The 18,657-nt window shown below is 35.1% G+C and overlaps 1 protein-coding gene across 4 annotated transcripts in view; it reads right to left on the reverse strand.

Moving 5' to 3' along the window:
• LOC308696313 (sickle tail protein homolog) overlaps window positions 1-1,694 on the reverse strand; it is a 65,013-nt gene extending 63,319 nt beyond the window's left edge. For all 4 annotated transcript variants that reach the window (XM_081374866.1, XM_081374872.1, XM_081374871.1 and 1 more), the window contains exon 1: window positions 1,448-1,694. In XM_081374866.1, coding sequence (XP_081230992.1) covers window positions 1,448-1,628 — 181 coding nt within the window. In that variant the 5' untranslated portion in view covers window positions 1,629-1,694. The remainder of the gene's footprint in view (window positions 1-1,447) is intronic.
• Between the last annotated feature and the right edge of the window lie 16,963 nt (window positions 1,695-18,657).

The raw sequence follows: 18,657 nt of genomic DNA on the forward strand, positions 1-18,657 counted from the left end.
AGTCTTCCATGTTTTGACTTCATGGTTGTAGCACTCTATTGCAAGTTTATATCTTACAATTCTGACTTTTTTTTCTTGTAATTCCAAGCTTATCTCATAATTCTTAGAAGAAAAATCTGAATTTTGCGATTTTTTTAAAAATATATGTTATAGATTTAAATATTATGTAATGCTGTTACTGTAGGGCATTATGCCCCCTATGAACTGAATACTGTATGTGAATATTATGTGTAGATCTATTGCTTACATCAAATTCATGCTTTAAAAGTATAGGGTAACTGTTGCAGGTTTCATCATTCCAGTCTGTCCATTTAATGGTTTGCAAACATGTACTGTACGACTGCGTTTAGCTTCAAAGGGCGTATTCGACGACAGTATTCTATAAAATGAAGACCATCTTTTTTGCATTCTGATTCTGACAACCAAAGGCACAACATAACTGACTGAGTTTGGACTGAATTACTCAGCTAAATTACCAAAGGGCATGTTTGATATGTGTGTTATTATTGTGGAACTTTGGATTACAAGGAAGGTAGTGGCTGATAACTGGCCAAAATTTGAATGAAATAATAAATAATAATATAAGTATAGCACAAGACCATTTTTGTGTTTGGTATAATACTTGAATTAAAAGGCTCAATCCTTGTACCCATTTAGCTACCATGTTGTGGTTGCTAATCTGACCTAATTAGAGCAATGACAGTTCTTTAAAACTTTTGCCTAACCAAACTGTCAAACTTGCAAGTCAACCGCTCTGACATCACCTCAGAGATTTTCTCATTACTGCTGTTCTCTCTGAACATCACATAGTTTTCTCAAATCTTTTTTGGGCCCAAATGTTGATACATCAGTGCACACAAGTACACAGATGTCATTGTTCATTTATTAAAATATAGGTGAGATTATAAAATCAACATAAATTGTCATTAAAATCAGTCTGAAATTGCATAGAGATAGACTGATACAATCCTCTGGCTCATAAACCATTTTTATTCATTGTAATGCTTAAATCAGCTTTATAAATATAGCTATGTTCATCTAAATATTCAATCACTTTCTAAAAACATGAGTAACTCAGTGAGTCTAGCTGAGAGTGGCTGGTTTGATAGCACCAATGAGATCAAGTGATTTGATCAAGAATTTGATGATGAGGAGGGGAATGTAACTAATCAGCAGAGTGAACAGTGAGGGTTAAAGCCCTGTCTTAATCTCCCCATATAGAGGGGATATCAGCCAAACTATACAAGCGCACTCATGTGCTGCAGTCAGGAATACTGGACAATAGCTCCTTAGACGAGCTATCTAAACTAATGGCGGAAATGTAATCATCTGTATGCGTGTACATGGTCATATGTGTAATATTTTGTAGCGTGACATATACAAATACATTTAATCAATATAATCACAAGCTATAGTGCTAACATTTAGATTTATGAAGCAGTAATACCTGGATTGGATCCCACTGGATTGGTGGCAGAAGACTTCTGGGTTGGTCTGGATCTCACCAGGTTGCCCTCACTGCCAGCCCTCATCAACCTCTCCCCGACGACCAGCATGTGTGAACGGTTCCCTTGAGGTTCCTTTCGGGATTGCTTGGAGGGTTTGACCAGACGTGAAGGTTTGGACATCTCTCTAGGTTCTCCTTAAGCACTCTCGTTAGGGATTTTTCCAAAATTCTCCCCTCCCTCTGAAACTGCACTCACCTTCACCTGTCCAAACTTTGCAGATAACCTGACATCCAACTAATTCATTTGCTGCTGTTCTCTGTTCAAATTAATTCTTTATCTGATGAATACTGGAGAGTGGAACCAGTTGAAGTAGTTGAGGAGTCCTTGGAGACCATATGCTCAGCTTGAGGCAGCACAGTGAAGACACAACTGAATGCTTGAAAAACTGGATCATTGGAAGAGCTGAGGTTGATAAACTCTCTCGCTATGTAGAAACGCACAGCATGCTGATGTCTAATCACTTCTCCCGCTTTGGAGAAATGATCCTCCTAATAATCCAGCACCAGGCAAGCATCGGGCTCTAATCAGCTTGACTTGTGTAGTTGCTGGTGAAACACAGTGCTCTTAATGCAGATGTAATCTATGTGTTAAGTCGCCATGCAGATTTCACCAAGGAGCCAGCAGAGATGATCACTGTGTGTCAGTTCCTTTCCTACTGCTGTGCATGCAGACCAGAGCCACAGCTAAGTCACATTCGGGCATAGAGAGAGAGAGAGAGAGAGAGAGAGAGAGAGAGAGAGAGAGAGAAGGGATAGAGAGCAGAGAGATTTACTCCCATATGTATGGTTGTGATAGGCTAGGAGCTCCCTCCCCACCTTATCCTCATTTAGTGAGTATGTTGTACTGCTCTTGAATGATTAGCACACAGGTAAACTATCTATGTTGAATGAACTTATCTGTCTGTCTGTCTGTCTGTCTGTCTGTCTGTCTGTCTGTCTGTCTGTCTGTCATGCTTTCAAAATGCTTCTGGTTTGCAATTTTGGGAGGTAATGTGACACTGACTCTGTTTTACACCTCATGTTGAACTTGCATAACATCATTTCACACATCCAAGATGATTTTCTCATGTTATGTTGACGTAAGTCTGCCCCCATCTGGATCATGTTACTATGGATCTGGAGCTGAGGGAGCCAAATTATTTTAAAGTTAACTGAGTAACTGTCACACTATTCGATAATGGCACAGTTCAGGTCATTAAAGACTTAAAAAAAAAAAAAACAAACAAAAAAAAAAACTGAAGCTGTAAGGAATAAAGAAATTACTCAAAACAATAAATGTTGCAGCAAAGAAGGCAGTCCTCCTACTAAGTCTCTCCCATTCCCCTCTGGAGTGACACTAAAATAAACCAGAATAAGGGATGGAGAAGAGTGATGAAACTGATTGTGCTTCAAAGCCTGTAAGGGAAGAGAGGATCTTTAACAATAACTATCTGCTCTTCATAATAATACAGTGCAGAACCAATTCATAATCAAGAATGTTTAGAGTTATTTAAAACAAAAATATCTCGGCATGAGCCAATATTTTTAATTGGGATAAGTGCTCAACTATAGCTGTTCGCATGGATGTTTTTACATATGCACTGACATATTTACAGTCATCAACATAGTGTGCATTTGAACTTAGGGTGCATTGAATGGTGTGTTCTTCTAACCACTGTGCTGCTATATATGGCACCAATAAGAGTATATATTCTTTGTCTTTTAGACTTTTGAGCATATAGTAAGAGAATTCACCTGTATTAGATTACTGTACCAATGTCATTTCTGTATACCATATTCTTCTAGCATGCTAACAGTATTTCCATGTAAGTACAGTATAGCTTTAAGCTAAATTCACCTTAACCCTTAAAATGGGAAAACACAAATTCTTAAAGAAGATTAATTTATTGCTACACTGTAAAAAACAAACAAAAAAAAACACTCTTACTAGCTGTAAATATAGATTATTGGAGAACGTTTAATTTCAGTCTTTCAAAATTCATGTTTAATTCAGTGTTACTTAGTAATTAAGGGTAAATTTTGCTAGTAATTTCTGAGTGTAAAATTGTTTCAACAACAATTTTTTTGTATTTTCCAATGACTGAACTCAAATAATACAATTTCTTTTCTCCAAATATTGCTTTTACTTTCAGTTTTACGGTTTGTATGCAAAATATAGGCATACTTACAAACATAGCATGCTGCTACTTTTCTTTTTAGATAAAGATGGTGACTTTTTTATAGCAAGTCAGTTTTTACCCAGTTACAGGAACGCTCTTTTAATTTTATGTTTTTATTTTTTGAATTTCAGGGTAAAAAAAATGTTAATTCAGGGTTAAAATTATTGACCTTTTTACACTTTTTTTGTGGCTATAGCATTAGCTCAAAAACTATGGATGCATACTTTGAGAATCCAACAGCAACACAACGATTTTGGATTCGGTCTAGCCGCAGAAGGATTTGAAGATGTAGTTCAGCAGTTCATCTGGCTGTTTTTTTAAACACCGCCTATTGTAAAAGGACATTGTGGTCAAAAGCAAACATTTCTGGTGTGTAATAGGGCATGCAACTAAAGCATATCATAGACATTTCACATCAAACACGGCCTGCAGCTACACAGTGTCTCAGATTAAAAGAAGACAATCCACATCCCCCTCTGTGATAGCCATAACACATGTGCTAAACTCAACTTACAGATGCACTGAAGTATCCTGTCGTCACAACAATTAGGTGATGCCCATGTCTCCCTGCCCCCTCTGGCAATTTTTTGTGTCTGTCATGGGTTACCATGCTCTGTAATCTGTGCCAAAAATATCTCACAAGCACATAGTCCAGGGAGTTCATGCTGTCATGGTTCTCTGAAGAACAGGAATAAAATGGTTTTAATAGGTGTTTATTTTCAGCCCACCCTCAGTTCACATGAGAGAAGGCCTAAAGATGTCTAAAGAATGAAAGCTAACAGACATGTAGGAACACAGGATCCAAGACTTTTATGTGTATCCTCATCTCATGACAGTTTGACTTGTCAGCCTGTCAACAGCGTCTGGAGCTGATTTTATTCAAAAGTATACATTCAGCAATCCTGCCTGAACAGACTAGCAATCAACTCTGCTGTCAAGTGCTGTCACTTGAGAGAAAAATTGTTGTATGATTTTATTATTTACCATGTGGGTTAGGAAGAGTTCACAGATACATTGACCACATTGCATTTTCCTTTTAAAACATTTTATCTGTAACACCTCTCTATAAAGCCTACTTTGGCTAAATTATTTAATTTTGTTTTTTTCAGGTTACATTGTAACCGCAGTAGGTGGCAACAAGTGTCTTTATAAGTGAGTTGTAGAATCATTCACTGAACCAGTTTGTTGAAAAACACTACAACACGCAGTTGGCTTGGAGATGAGCATTTAATTCTGCTGTTGCTTTGTTATAAAACAAAATATAAAAAAGCACTATATTCTAAAATGTAGAATCATTTAAAATTTAAGTTTACAATATATTATATTATATATAATATTGTAATATATATGTATAGTGTATTATACTGTAAGTATGTTTACTGTATACTGTTGTACTGTATACTGTTACTGTTTTATATATACAGTATATGTATATAAAATGTAATCATTATATATTTTATTAATTGTATTATATTATATATTAAATGTAGACTACATACTGTAACTTTTGGCCCTCTATCGGTTAAAAACCAAAACTGTATGCATTTTGTAGATGAACATTGTTTTGGTTGTGCTTCGGTTCTGCATGACTTAAAAGAGAGAAATTATCCTACTGCTCATAAAACATTAACTACTATGCTTAAGCGATATAACCAGTTTAGATGGAAAGGATCTCAAGCTTAGCTGAGGACATCGTTCAGTTCACGTGTGTGAACTCGACAATCGACTACTGTGGACTTCGACCCAAAAACAGGAAGTAAATACAGGTATGTGCGCTGGCTGAATTAACATCACTTTTATTCACTTTTAATCTTTCACATCAACTGCAGTCAGATTCACTGTGTTCACTCTGAAGGAATTCACTCACCTGGCTGGGCACTTGTAATGACACATCAAGGATGTTAAGAGGCTAAAAGCAGGTTTAAAACTTGCCCCATTGAAGTCAACAGGGTGCAAATTTTAAAAAGAGGATAACACGGTGTAGGCAACACCGTTTTTTGTCGTTGTTCTCTGTACTGACAGCACTCCAAATTTACAAAAAAATGAGCTCAATGTTAAAATTGACCGGAGTTCTCCTTTAAGTACACTTTTTGAGTATCTGTACTTTACTTGAGTATTATTTTTTCTGGAAACTTTTTACTTTAACTTCACTACATTTGAAAGACAAATATCTTACTTTGCACTACATTTCTGTCAAGGTCCTTGAGTAGAAAGTAGTAACATCAGTCAGGGGATGATTTTGGTTGGAAATGAAAGTCGGGTTGAACCCGTCAGATTGACGTCAGAACCCAACGTTGGTTTGACATTAAACAGACGTTGGATTTTGGTTGGAAATGAAAGTCGGGTTGACGCCAGAAACCGATTGATGTTGGTTTCTGACGTCAACCCGATTTTTATTTTCAACCACAATAAGTCTGTCCAACCTTGGAGATTAATGTCAATCTGGCGTTGGATTCTGACAACGTTTTCATTTTCAACGTTGAGTTTGGTCTTCTAAATGCGAATTTTGTCCACTTAGTACACTAGTACTAGTACACTTGTCCATTTACTGTAGTACACTAGCTTATAGATAACAGTAAGGCTAACATATACTAAAAGCAAAAAACTTTAAATAGGGCACTATTTGAGGGAACAGCCATTTGGGTGTCCATTGTGGATGTTATTGAGTGCACTTATTCAATCTCACATTCAATCCCACTACTGGAACTGTGTTCTAGAAATAAATTTGATATTAATATGAGGGTAGCTAGGCAGGCATAGATTCAGAGGCATAAGGTAGGCTACTGTAAGTATTACATAAAACAATGTAACAATAATAAAACAATGCATTGACATTTTCTTTTCTTACTTTTGATACTTAAGTACTTTTAAAAACAAGTACTTCTGTACTTTTACTCAAGTAAAAATCAGTCTTTACAACATTTACTTGGAACGGAGTAATATTTGACCAGTAGTATATGTACTTTCACTCAAGTAAGGAAGTTGTGAACTTTGTCCATCTCTGCACCTTTCTCACCTGTTGAGTAATAAAAACAGCATCTCTGCGTCACTTTTACAACATTTAAAATCCCTCAGTTCTCGCCTTCTCCGAATAGCCAATGTTGATTTAATTTTATTATTTTTGCTATCACATTTAGTTTGCTCCACGCCACCTTTCTTGCTCGTTGTTGTGACAACTAACCTAAGCCACTCCCACACCATACAGGCGTCAAAATAGCCTGTACATCTTTTCTCTATTTACGGATATGACCAGACAAGCACGGGCGAGTGATATATGTATGCAATTTCCTGCAAAAAAAATCCTAACAGGTCTAAATAATAAACACTTAATAGGCTTCCCATAGTGAATCAGGGTAAGACAAAAACACGTTTCGGAAGAAGGACTGATGATGTATTGATTCATTATTTCAATTTTGTTAATTTTTAACAAAAAAAAGTTACATAGTGTACCTTTAACTGTCAGTAATATTATACTATTATACGTTAACTGTTTGTATAATCTTTGGTCAGTATTATTAAAAAATTCCCATTAAATCTTGACACACCTGTGTTTTAAGAAATAAGTATGCGCAGTTGTAGAGGAATAATGGTTCTATGGTAGCTCTGCAGAAGGGTCAAGACACTGGCCGTTTCTCAATATGCGTTCTTGTCTGTACTTGTGTTCTTGTGGACTTGTGAAACGTCATCAGTCGCTACTGTCCCAATACACAAGTTTGCATTTTGGCAAGAACGGTTAAAAATCCCGGAAGTGTTCTTGACACGCCCATTTTACCGAGGATGCATAGGTTGGTAACTTGTGTGAACTTGACGGCAGAAATATCCCAGCATTCATTTCGGCATTCGAGGAAAGAGAGGCAGGTCAATACAGCAAGTCATTTTTCTACAATTTCGTACGCTATTTCATCACTAAATTCACTTCTGAGAACATTTGATGCGAAATACTGGCATTTTTACGAAAATTTATGGCGAATCGAAAATGTGCTCAAACGTTTTCGGAAGTGAGAATCTCCATAAGCGTAGCTTTATTGTTATGAATATACATTACATTGTAGTGTACAGTTGAAGAGAAATCCTTTGAGCAGAGGGTAGGCTTGGGAGATAAAGCCTGGCTGTTATCGTCAATAATTCTTGTTATGTTTGGGTACTGCCAGAGCCATAGAGAGAACTATGGTTCTGGGTACTGCAGACGGCGTCTGTGCGGGGGTATTATTGCGCAATACCAGCAAGAACACATCGTCTCAAACTGTCAGCAGTGTTCTGTGTGCTCGTCAACCTTGTGAGTTCATTCTTCCAAGAACAACTAGCAAGAGCATTCTCCCTAAAAGCACAAGTCCATTCTTTGCATTCTTGGTTTTGAGAAACACTCAATGTTTTTTCAGTTTGTAATGTTTCGATTCTGAGTGGGTTAGGCGAAACAAAAATGGCCAATTGGCCATAATGGCATCATCACAATTTTAAAGTTCAGTTAGGCACGTTACAGAGTTATTGAATCATTTTGGGGGTGAGAGACTTCTGACCACCCTATCTATATATTCAACATCATTTCAATTTCAGGCAAACATGCATAATTACACAACATTTTATTTCCTGTCTTTACATCTGAACCAGTGTACCATGATGACTTTGAGCTCTTTCCCTCTCCTCTGTTTAAGGGGAGCGGGCAGTTCTCCGTCCCTGATTGTCTAAGTAAGTTATCAGGAAATGAGTTTTCCTCCTCTTAATTTAGTTTGCCTTTGCTATGAGCCAAAGGGTACGTACACACACACATACACACTTGACTGATCTTTGTACTTATGGGGTGTGTGTGTGTGTGGAGGGGGAGGAGGCACAATGATGGGGAAAGGAAGTAAGTAACTATGGGCTACAAACCTACTTATGGGTTATTGATTTTTTTTTTTTTTTTTTTTTACAAAGCTCAGCCACAGAGACAGGTACCTGAGTATAGTCCAGCTAGTGTCATGTTGTGAAAGGGTGCAAGAGTTCACCAGGGAGGAGACGGTGTCACTATAGTGTTTCTTCTCCATTAGCCACAGTAATATAAATGTCACCTTCTTACCCAGAGACAAGATAAAATAAAGCCCTCATTATCTACTCTCAGGATGAAATGCCATAGCTGTGTCATGGTCAAAAATAGGCCACTCTGACTTCCCTGAGTAAGAGGGGAACAGTGCACACTGGATTTGCTTAGAATATACTCCTTCCTCAAGCTGCTTATTCTGACACCACTTAGGAGACAAAAAGTAATAAGATATGACTGTTAAGTTCTGTTCAAGACCATATTACAATGCTAAAACCAGATGCTATTGGACAAATGTTGCATATCTGCCACTTTTTCATCATTTCCAATAAACGGAATAACAATAATGTAAAAAAAAATTCTACATCCTCAAAAGTGCCATTTGCAGCCAGAGTTTAGTGCTAATTTTAGGAATGGGGAAGATGGGCACAAGTTGATAGTTTGGGGAATGATCCATTACAGGTGCTTATATCTATCCATAAATCTATCTATTTTCCAAACAGCTTTTCCTAGGGTGGCATGGATTCTTGGAGCCTATCCAAGCATCTTGGGCCAAAGGACAACGTCATTCCTAATCCAATCTTAACTCGCAGTGAGTCAGCTAAACAATTAATAGGTGATGACCTGCATAACGTACTCATTATGGTTGTTGAGAGGTAAATCACTATTGAAGTTAGCATGAGAAAGAATTTGCAATAGTCTTTTCTCTTACTAGTAACTATTCTTTTGTTACTAGTAACAAATTATTTTTTTTGCCTTTGACTTCTATAGGGATCTGTCATTCAGATATCAACTATTCAGTTCTGACTAGTGTGTATTCCAATTGTGACTAGTACATATATATTAGATGCTAGTAGTTATTCATTAGGTACTAGTACTTATTTTTTAGATACTTGTACCTATTACTAGATACTAGCAGCCTGGTTAAAACCAGACCCTTCTCAGTTGAAACTGAGTATAGGGTCTGGGGAAGCTATGTATACAAATCATTTCCAAAGGGGCGTCACCAACTGACGTAGCTCAAATTCATCTGGGCGCAATTGTATAGTCTTAAAACCAATCAGATCGATGAAGGGGATGACGTATGCTTCGAGTGTTGTTCTTTGCTACGGTTTTAACGAAAACGGTAAGTTTAAATCGCTCAAAACAGACGCGATAATTGATTCGTTTATATACTGTCTATGATTCAAACGAGTGATGTTTCACGGCGGCAACCGGCGTCACATGTTGACGCTAAAGGGTGCCCTTTGCGTCGGATATTAAAGAAATTTCAAAAGCGTCAGTATTATGACGCCTTAGGATGAGAATGCGTTGCATGTAAATCCCTCCCCAAACGTTTCTGATTGGTGCCGCGATTTCAGCGGCACAGTAATGAGTTTGAATGGGCTCTTCTCCAGACTATCCTGAAGAGAGAATTAAAATTCGCCGGAAGTAGTCTGGGTTTTCCCAGGCTAAGATACTAGTATTTATTCAATAAATACTAGTACTAAGTCATTAGATACTAGTACCTATTAAATATATACTAGTACTTATTCATTAGCTACTAGTACTTATTCAATAGATACTAGTACTTATTCATTAGATAGTACCCATTAATTAGATAGTACTTATTAATTAGCTACTAGTACTTATTCAACTAGTACCTATTTATTAGATACTAGTATTTATTCCAAATGTTACTAGTACGATTTTTTTATTTTACTAGTAAGATTTTTAATTGAACTCTACAGTGGCTGTTCTGACTAGTCATAACATAAGACGAGTAAAAAAGCAGCTGTGACTAGTAAAATAAGCATAGTTACTAGTAACAATTACAAAAGATACTAGTGTCTAATAAATAAGTACTAGTATCTATTGAATAAGTACTAGTAGCTAATGAATAAGTACTAGTATCTAATTAATAGGTACTAGTATCTAATGAATAAGTACTAGTATCTATTTAGGTACTAGTATCTAATGACTTAGTACTAGTATTTATTGAATAAATACTAGTATCTAGGTACTAGTATCTAAAAAATAAGTACTAGTACCTAATAAATCACTTCTAGTATCTTATAAATACGTACTAGCCACAGTTGGAATACATACTAGTCAGAACTGAATAGTTGCTGAATGACAGATCCCCATAGAAGTCAATGGCAAAAAATTAATAAAAAAATAATAATAATTGTTACTAGTAACAAAATAATAGTTACTAGTCACTATTGAAATAAGCACAAGTATCTAATGAATAAGTACTAGTATCTATTTAATAGGTACTAGTATCTAATTAATAAGTACTAGTATCTAATAATAAATACTAGTAACTAATGAATAAGTACTAGTATCTAATGAATAAGTACTAGTACCAATTTAATAGGCACTAGTATCTAATGAATAAGTTCTAGTTTCTTTTTAATAGGTACTAGTATCTAATAAAAAGGAACTAGTATCTAATGAATAAGTACTAGGCTAATATATTTAAAAAGGTACTAGTACCGAAAGAATAAGCACTAGTATCTAACAAACAGGAACTAGTACCTGCACTAGTAGCTAATGAATAAGTTGTACTTAATGGAAAAGATACTAGTACCTAAAAAATAAGTACTAGTAGCATGAAAATAGATACTAGTAGGTTTTAAGGATTAAATGTTAAAACGGCTTGCCATACTAATGCAGAAAATGCCCAACTTCACTTTACAACAAAAAAGCAGTGTGAGCCGCTGAAAGTCAAACAGGCTGGGGTTGAAATCCAGATCTGTCCATCAGCATATAATACCCAATCGTGACGAAGAGTTGAGGTCAGACGAACTGAGAGATCAAACAAAGGGGCAGACCCTGATCAGGCTGATAATCAGAATGGCAAGACAGTTCAAGCAAGCAAGCACTGTACTGAGACAGAATCCAGGCTCTAAAACTAGAACCAGGTCAGATGTTCAAATCCTGGAGAGCTATCCAAGATCAGAGAGTTCTGGGGGCAAACAGGCAACAAGCAGGGATCCCAAACTTAACAAAATAACAGGAAAAAAGTACACTAGAAGAGAACAAAGGGACATAAAGGATTTATCAAGAATATATCATAATCAAGAAACAAAGAGAAACAGGTGAGCGATCACGAGCGGGTGGAAGAGACAGAAACAAAATGAGAAAACAAAATAAGCAATCAAACCCGAGTCATGACAACTGTGACATATATCTGAGTGAAACGGCTTCTTGAACAAGAAAAAAATGTAAGCGGGGCTTCATTTTTATCCATCGGGAATTGATTGGCCAATGCTAGCCGAGACACAAATGTTTACCTACTGAACAACCACTAGCTCTGCACCCCTATACCTAAACTCGCTACTTATGTATGTGGCCTCCAGGAGCTTGTGTTCTGCAAGTGAACGGTGCCATCCCAAAAAGGCACAAAATCACTTTCATGTAGCCTACTTTTACCTTGACTGTCCCAAGCTGGTGGAATGACCTGCCTAACTTGACCCAAGCTGCTGAGTCTTTAGCCATTTTCAAGAAACAGCTGGAGATGCATATTTTTCATCAACACTTGCCCTTTAATACTAATTACTATTCTATATATAGTATCTATGTAAAAAAAAAAATTGCTGCATGTTCTGTGCTAGATTAAAGCCTTGTGCACACCGGGACAACTATCGGGCACGCTTATTGCCAATTTTCAACGCCTCGTGACTAAACAAAGTAATGTGAGAATACCCTATTTTTTACAGTCTATGGAGAATACACACCGACACCAAAACGGCAAGTGTAAAAGCATTTTGGTTGTAGTTCCACCAAAGTTCCACTGGGGGCGATCGCCCATGAGTGCAAAATGAATGGGAGTCTATGGCGCTAGACGGCTAAATTTGTCTCTTTCATCCGATTGCCGTTGAGAAATCTCAGATTTGATTCTAGGTTTTGCAAGTTCAACATGGGTTATAGGTCGAAAGTTGAATGAACAAGTACTTATGTCCTTTCGATTTCTTACAAGTTGAGTTGTTGTTGCCCATAACACGCTAGCATTCTGCTAATGAACGCTGATTGGTCAGTGAAGGACTGATTACGACCAGAGCAGAGCCGTAGAGAGAGTGCGCCGAGTGCATACTCTTTCTATGCCTCTGGACCAGAGATGCCGCTTGATGGCATCGTGGCATCCGAAGCGGGACCAGAAACAAACAAAACAAAAACTCTTCTAGCACGTGTATTTACCTGTGTCAGCTGTGTTGTCGATGCCTCGAGAGAAAAGAAAGTGCAGAGCGCGAACGCACCAGAGTGACTGAAGGATTGCCGTTACAGGAGAACTCCGGTCAATTTTAACATTGAGCTCATTTTTTTGTACATTTGGAGTGCTGTCAATACAGAGAACAACGACAAAAATCGGTGTTGCCTACACCGAGTTATTCTATTTTTAAAATGTGCACCCTGTTGACTTCAATGGGGCAATGTTTAAACCTGCTTTTAGCCTCTTAACATCCTTGATGTTTCATTACAAGTGCACAGAAAATGTGAGTGATTCCTTCAGAGTGAACACGAGTGAATCTGACTGCAGTAGATGTGAAAGATATGTATAAAAATGATGTTATTTAAGCCAGCGCAAATACCTGTGTTTACATCCTGTTTTCGGTTGAAGTCCAAAGTAGTCGATTGCCGAGTTCACGCGCATAGGTTTAGTTACCTATGATCACGCGCATGAACTCGGCAATCGACTACTTTGGATGCAATTTTTTTTTTAACTCTAGACACAAAACTCACAACCAATGATCAAAATTTTTCAAAACTCTAACCCTTTTCTCAATTGCTTGGATACAATACACATAAAACTTAGATCATTTGTTCATTCAACAAAAATCACCTGTTCAATATGACACAACTTAACATCAAAGTACTACTATTTCAAAAGGCAATTCACACATTACATTTCAAATGAGTGTCTATTCATTTCCTTACAATGATCTAACTATCAATTGATACAACTGCTCAAAATGATAAGTAACTATTGCATTACTCTTAATGCATAGTTGTATGGAAACAGACAACAATCTTCCATGTTTACAGTTTTTCACAATCACTTTGTTACTATTTTCAGAACCTTGATGTCATTTTTCACAACTCTAGACACAAAACTCACAACCAATGATCAAAATGCACATTTTTCAAAACTCTAACCCTTTTCTCAATTGCTTGGATACAATATACATAAAACTTAGATCATTTGTTCGTTCAACAAAAATCACCTGTTCAATATGACACAACTTAACATCAAAGTACTACTATTTCAAAAGGCAATTCACACATTACATTTCAAATGAGTGTCTATTCATTTCCTTACAGTGATCTAACTATCAATTGATACAACTGCTCAAAATGATAAGTTACTGTTGCATTACTCTTAATGCATAGTTGTATGGAAACAGACAAACAATCTTTCATGTTTACTGTAAATCATGAAAGTTTCAAGATAACGAGATTCATTGTCACCAATTAGCATGAAGCATGAACCAATTAGACTACAATATCCATGGATGTAGCCTAATATTTTGGCTAATGAAAACATCCATTGTGATGTAGATGACAACCTGTGGCCAAATCCACAACACAGAGTTGATGACAATGTAGAAGTACAGTAATCGCTCCTGTTTTGTTTGTTACAGTACAAGCAAGCAAGTTGAGGAACATTGCATTTGATGTTTTACAGTACTGTCTTTTCTTTTCTATTTCATAGCTAATTATTTTTGCTTTGATTTAAATAACCCTATGTTGTGATTGTACTGTAGTGTTTTGCATCAATATATTACAAACTTTGTTCAATGATTCCACTGTCTGTAGTATCATGCAGTGCTTTTACAGAGATGTGTTTACTGTACATGTAGTGCCATAATGAAACCTGTATCAACTATTTTGTTCTACAATATTTAATGATTGTACGAACAATGACACAGTGAAACTATCGGTTGCTTGTGTGTGGGTGATCTATAGTTATGTTTCAATGGTATTTCACAGTAAATTAGTTTTTTGAACCAATGATTGTGCAAGTGCAAGATTTCCTTAAATATGTGAATGCACAATGCGATGTTTTGAACATTAGACAGCCTGTGTTACAAGTGATAACCGTTTTGAGTTTTGTGTCTATAGTTTTGAAAAATGACATCAAGGTTCTGAAAATAGGAGCAAAGTGATTGTAAAAAACTGTAAATCATGAAAGTTTCAAGATAACGAGATTCATTGTCACCAATTAGCGTGGAGCATGAACCATTTAGACTACAATATCCATGGATGTAGCCTAATATTTGATCATAATGCTTCATCAGACACTGTCTATGGTCCCAAATACTGTACCACCTTTTCAGACTATTTACAGTATTGACAGCACTGCACTGTATAGATAATCACTCCTGTTCTGTTTCTTACAGTACAAGCAAGAAAGTTGAGGAACACTGCATTTGATGTTTTGCTGTCTTTTCTTTTCCATTTCATAGCTAATTTTTTTTTGCTTTGATTCAAATAAACCTATGTTGTGATTGTACTGTAGTGTTTTTCATCAATATATTACAAACTTTGTTCAATGATTCCACTGTGTCTGTAGTATTCTCTCTATTACTGCAGTGCTTTTACAGAGATGTATTTACTCTACATGTAGTGCCATAATGAACCTGTATCAACTATTTTGTTCTACAATATTTAATGATTGTACGAACAATGACACAGTGAAACTATCAGTTGCTTGTGTGTGGGTGATCTATAGTTATGTTTCAATGGTATTTCACAGTAAATTAGTTTTTTGAACCAATGATTGTGCAAGTGCAAGATTTCTTTAAAGATGTGAATGCACAATGCAATGTTTTGAACATTAGATAGCCTGTGTTACAAGTGATAACCGTTTTGAGTTTTGTGTCTATAGTTTTGAAAAATGACATCACACTGTAAAAAATTATTCTGTGGCTTAGTAAATATTACAGAAATTTTTAACTTTATTAACTTAATAAAATCTCTGTATATTGTTTACTTGATTGTTTGAGTTAAACATACCAAAATAATTGAGTAAAAATCCAACAGTTAATTTTATCTAAAATTTACAGATATATTTAAGTTTTTTTCAATAAAATAATTTAGTATTTGACTAACCAATTATTTCTTTATAATATACTTAATATATATGTGAAATTTCTATCAAAATATTTGAGAATGTTTAATTAAACTGATCTGTTTCAAGAAACAAAAAAAATACTTAATTCAAATCAATATTATTAATATATTTAACACGCTCTTAAAATTGAGTAAGTTTACTCAATTAAAACAATGCCCCCCCTCCCCCACCCTCTGACGTGACGAAAACTCGACGGTTGGAGTGAGCGTGGCTGTTTGAACTCTCCAGTCTCCAGAACAACAGCTCTCTTCTCAGCGTCGCAGATTTGGTGCATTTTCACTGTGAAATTCAGGTTGGTGTATGTTTTATTTTATCTATAAAATCATTACTGTGCTTTAAATCATATTTAATGCAAAACAACATAGCCTACAGAGGCGTAATTCGACACCTAAACGAGACGAGAGCCGCGTTTGTCTTTTTGCGTGATTGAAACGCTTTGCATAAACACATGACTGACTTTCATAATGATAATGAATATAATTATTATCATTTGGATGATAAAATGTCCTCAGAACTATCACTTTTTGTTTATTGGCAGGTTATGTCAGTCGCTCGCAGTATATTTCGGCTGTGCCTCGACTGTGAGTGAAGCAGGACGGCGGTATGAAGTTCAAAGTTCACCCGCAGAGCACGAGTCTGTCTCCGGCACGAGGACCAGCGCAGATTCGGTGGATATTGGATAACAGAGTGGTTGATTACACTTGAATTAGGCTACCTGAATGTTTAAATATTTCATTTTTACTTGTTAAATAAGTTTAAATGCAGGCAATATTGTATACATGTTAAAAACAGTCTAAAATGTGCTGTATTGCTGTACTCATTGAAAATAAAGGCCAATGTAATGTATAATGGTGGTTGTCTGGAGTACTATTTTACAAAGGTTTAGAGAAAATAAAAAAGTTAATATTACTCATTAATAAAAACAGTTAATATTACTCATAAATATTGTTTTTTTAATGTTTAAATGTTAAATTATTTCTACTCAATTTTATTTGTTAATGTACCAGATGCAGTTACTCAGATTTACTTAATTTTTTTACTTGCATTTACTCAATTCATACAGTATATTTCATTGATTTCACAGCTTTAAAATTTACTCAATTTTTTTGAGTGTAAAAATGTTTCACCAATAAAATTGAGTAAATAATAGTTAAACTTTTTACAGTGCAAGGTTCTGAAAATAGTAGCAAAGTGATTGTAAAAAACTAAAAAAAAGAATCACCACATTTTCAAAAAGAATTGCTACTTTTTCAAAATGAATCGATACATTTTTGAAAATGAATCAATACTTTTTCAAAAATACTTGCTACATTTTCAAAATAAATCACTACTTTTTCAAAAAGAATCGCTACTTTTTCAAAAAGAATCGCTACATTTTCAAAATAATCAATACATACAATCAATCAATAAAATCACCACTTTTTCAAAAATACTCGCTACTTTTTCTAAAAAAGAATCGCTACATTTTCAAAATGAATCGCTACTTTTTCAAAAAAATCACTACATTTCAAAAAGAATCGCTATTTATTCAAAATGCATTTTACATTTATTCAAAAATACATCAATACATACAATCAAATACCACCACATTTTCAAAAAGAATTGCTACTTTTTCAAAAAGAATCGCTACATTTTCAAAATGAATCAATACTTTTCAAAAAGAATCGCTACTTTTTCAAAAAGACTCGCTACATTTTCAAAATGAATCGATATTTTTTTCAAAAAGAATCGCTACATTTTCAAAAAGAATTGCTATTTATTCATAATGCATTTTTACATTTATTCAAAATACACCATTACATACAATCAATCAATACAATCACCACATTTTCAAAAATTGCTATTTATTCATAATGCATTTTTACATTTATTCAGAATAAATCAATACATACAATCAATCAATAAAAGCACCACTTTTTCAAAAAGACTCGCTACTTTTTCTAAAAAAGAATTGCTACATTTTCAAAATGAATCGATACATTTTCAAAATGAATCGCTACTTTTTCAAAAAAATCGCTACATTTTCAAAAAGAATCACTATTTATTCATAATGCATCATTACATACAATCAATCAATACAATGACCACATTTGCAAAAATAATTGCTACTTTTTTTAAAAAAAGCTACTTTTTCAAAATGAATCGCTACTTTTTCAAAAAGAATCGCAACATGAATCAATACGTTTATTCAAAACTAATATCTACATCCATCACTAATAGCTACTTTTTCAAAATGTATAGCTACTTTTTTAAAAAAAGAATCGCTAGTTTTTCAAAATGAATGGCTGCTTATTCAAAAAGAATCGCGACATGAATCAATACGTATATTCAAAACTAATATCTACATCCATCACTAATAGCTACTTTTTCAAAAAAAGAATCACTAGTTTTTCTAAATGAATCGCTACTTTTTCAAAAAGAATCGCGACATGAATCAGTACGTTTATTCCAAACTAATATCTACATCCATCACTAATAGCTACTTTTTCAAAAAAGAATCACTACTTTTTCAAAAGGAATCGCTATTTTTTCAAAAAAGAGTCGCTACTTTTTCAAAAAGAATCGCTACTTTTTCCTAAAAAGAGTCGCTACTTTTCTTAAAATAAATCCTTACGTATATTCAAAACTAATGTCATCCATCCGACATGAATCAATACGTTTATTCAAAACTAATCCATCACTAATAGCTACTTTTTCAAAAACAATAGCTACTTTTCCTAAAATGAATCTCTACATTTTCGGAAAAGAATCACTCAATTTTTCAAAATGAATCAATACATTTATTTAAAATTAATAGCGAATAAGTGATATTTGCTATTCAGTCAATTTCTGTGTCAGCCTAGTTGTTCTCACTTTC

This window comes from Scardinius erythrophthalmus, assembly GCF_964197995.2.
Source record: "Scardinius erythrophthalmus genome assembly, chromosome: 9".
Classification (NCBI taxonomy): domain Eukaryota; kingdom Metazoa; phylum Chordata; class Actinopteri; order Cypriniformes; family Leuciscidae; genus Scardinius; species Scardinius erythrophthalmus.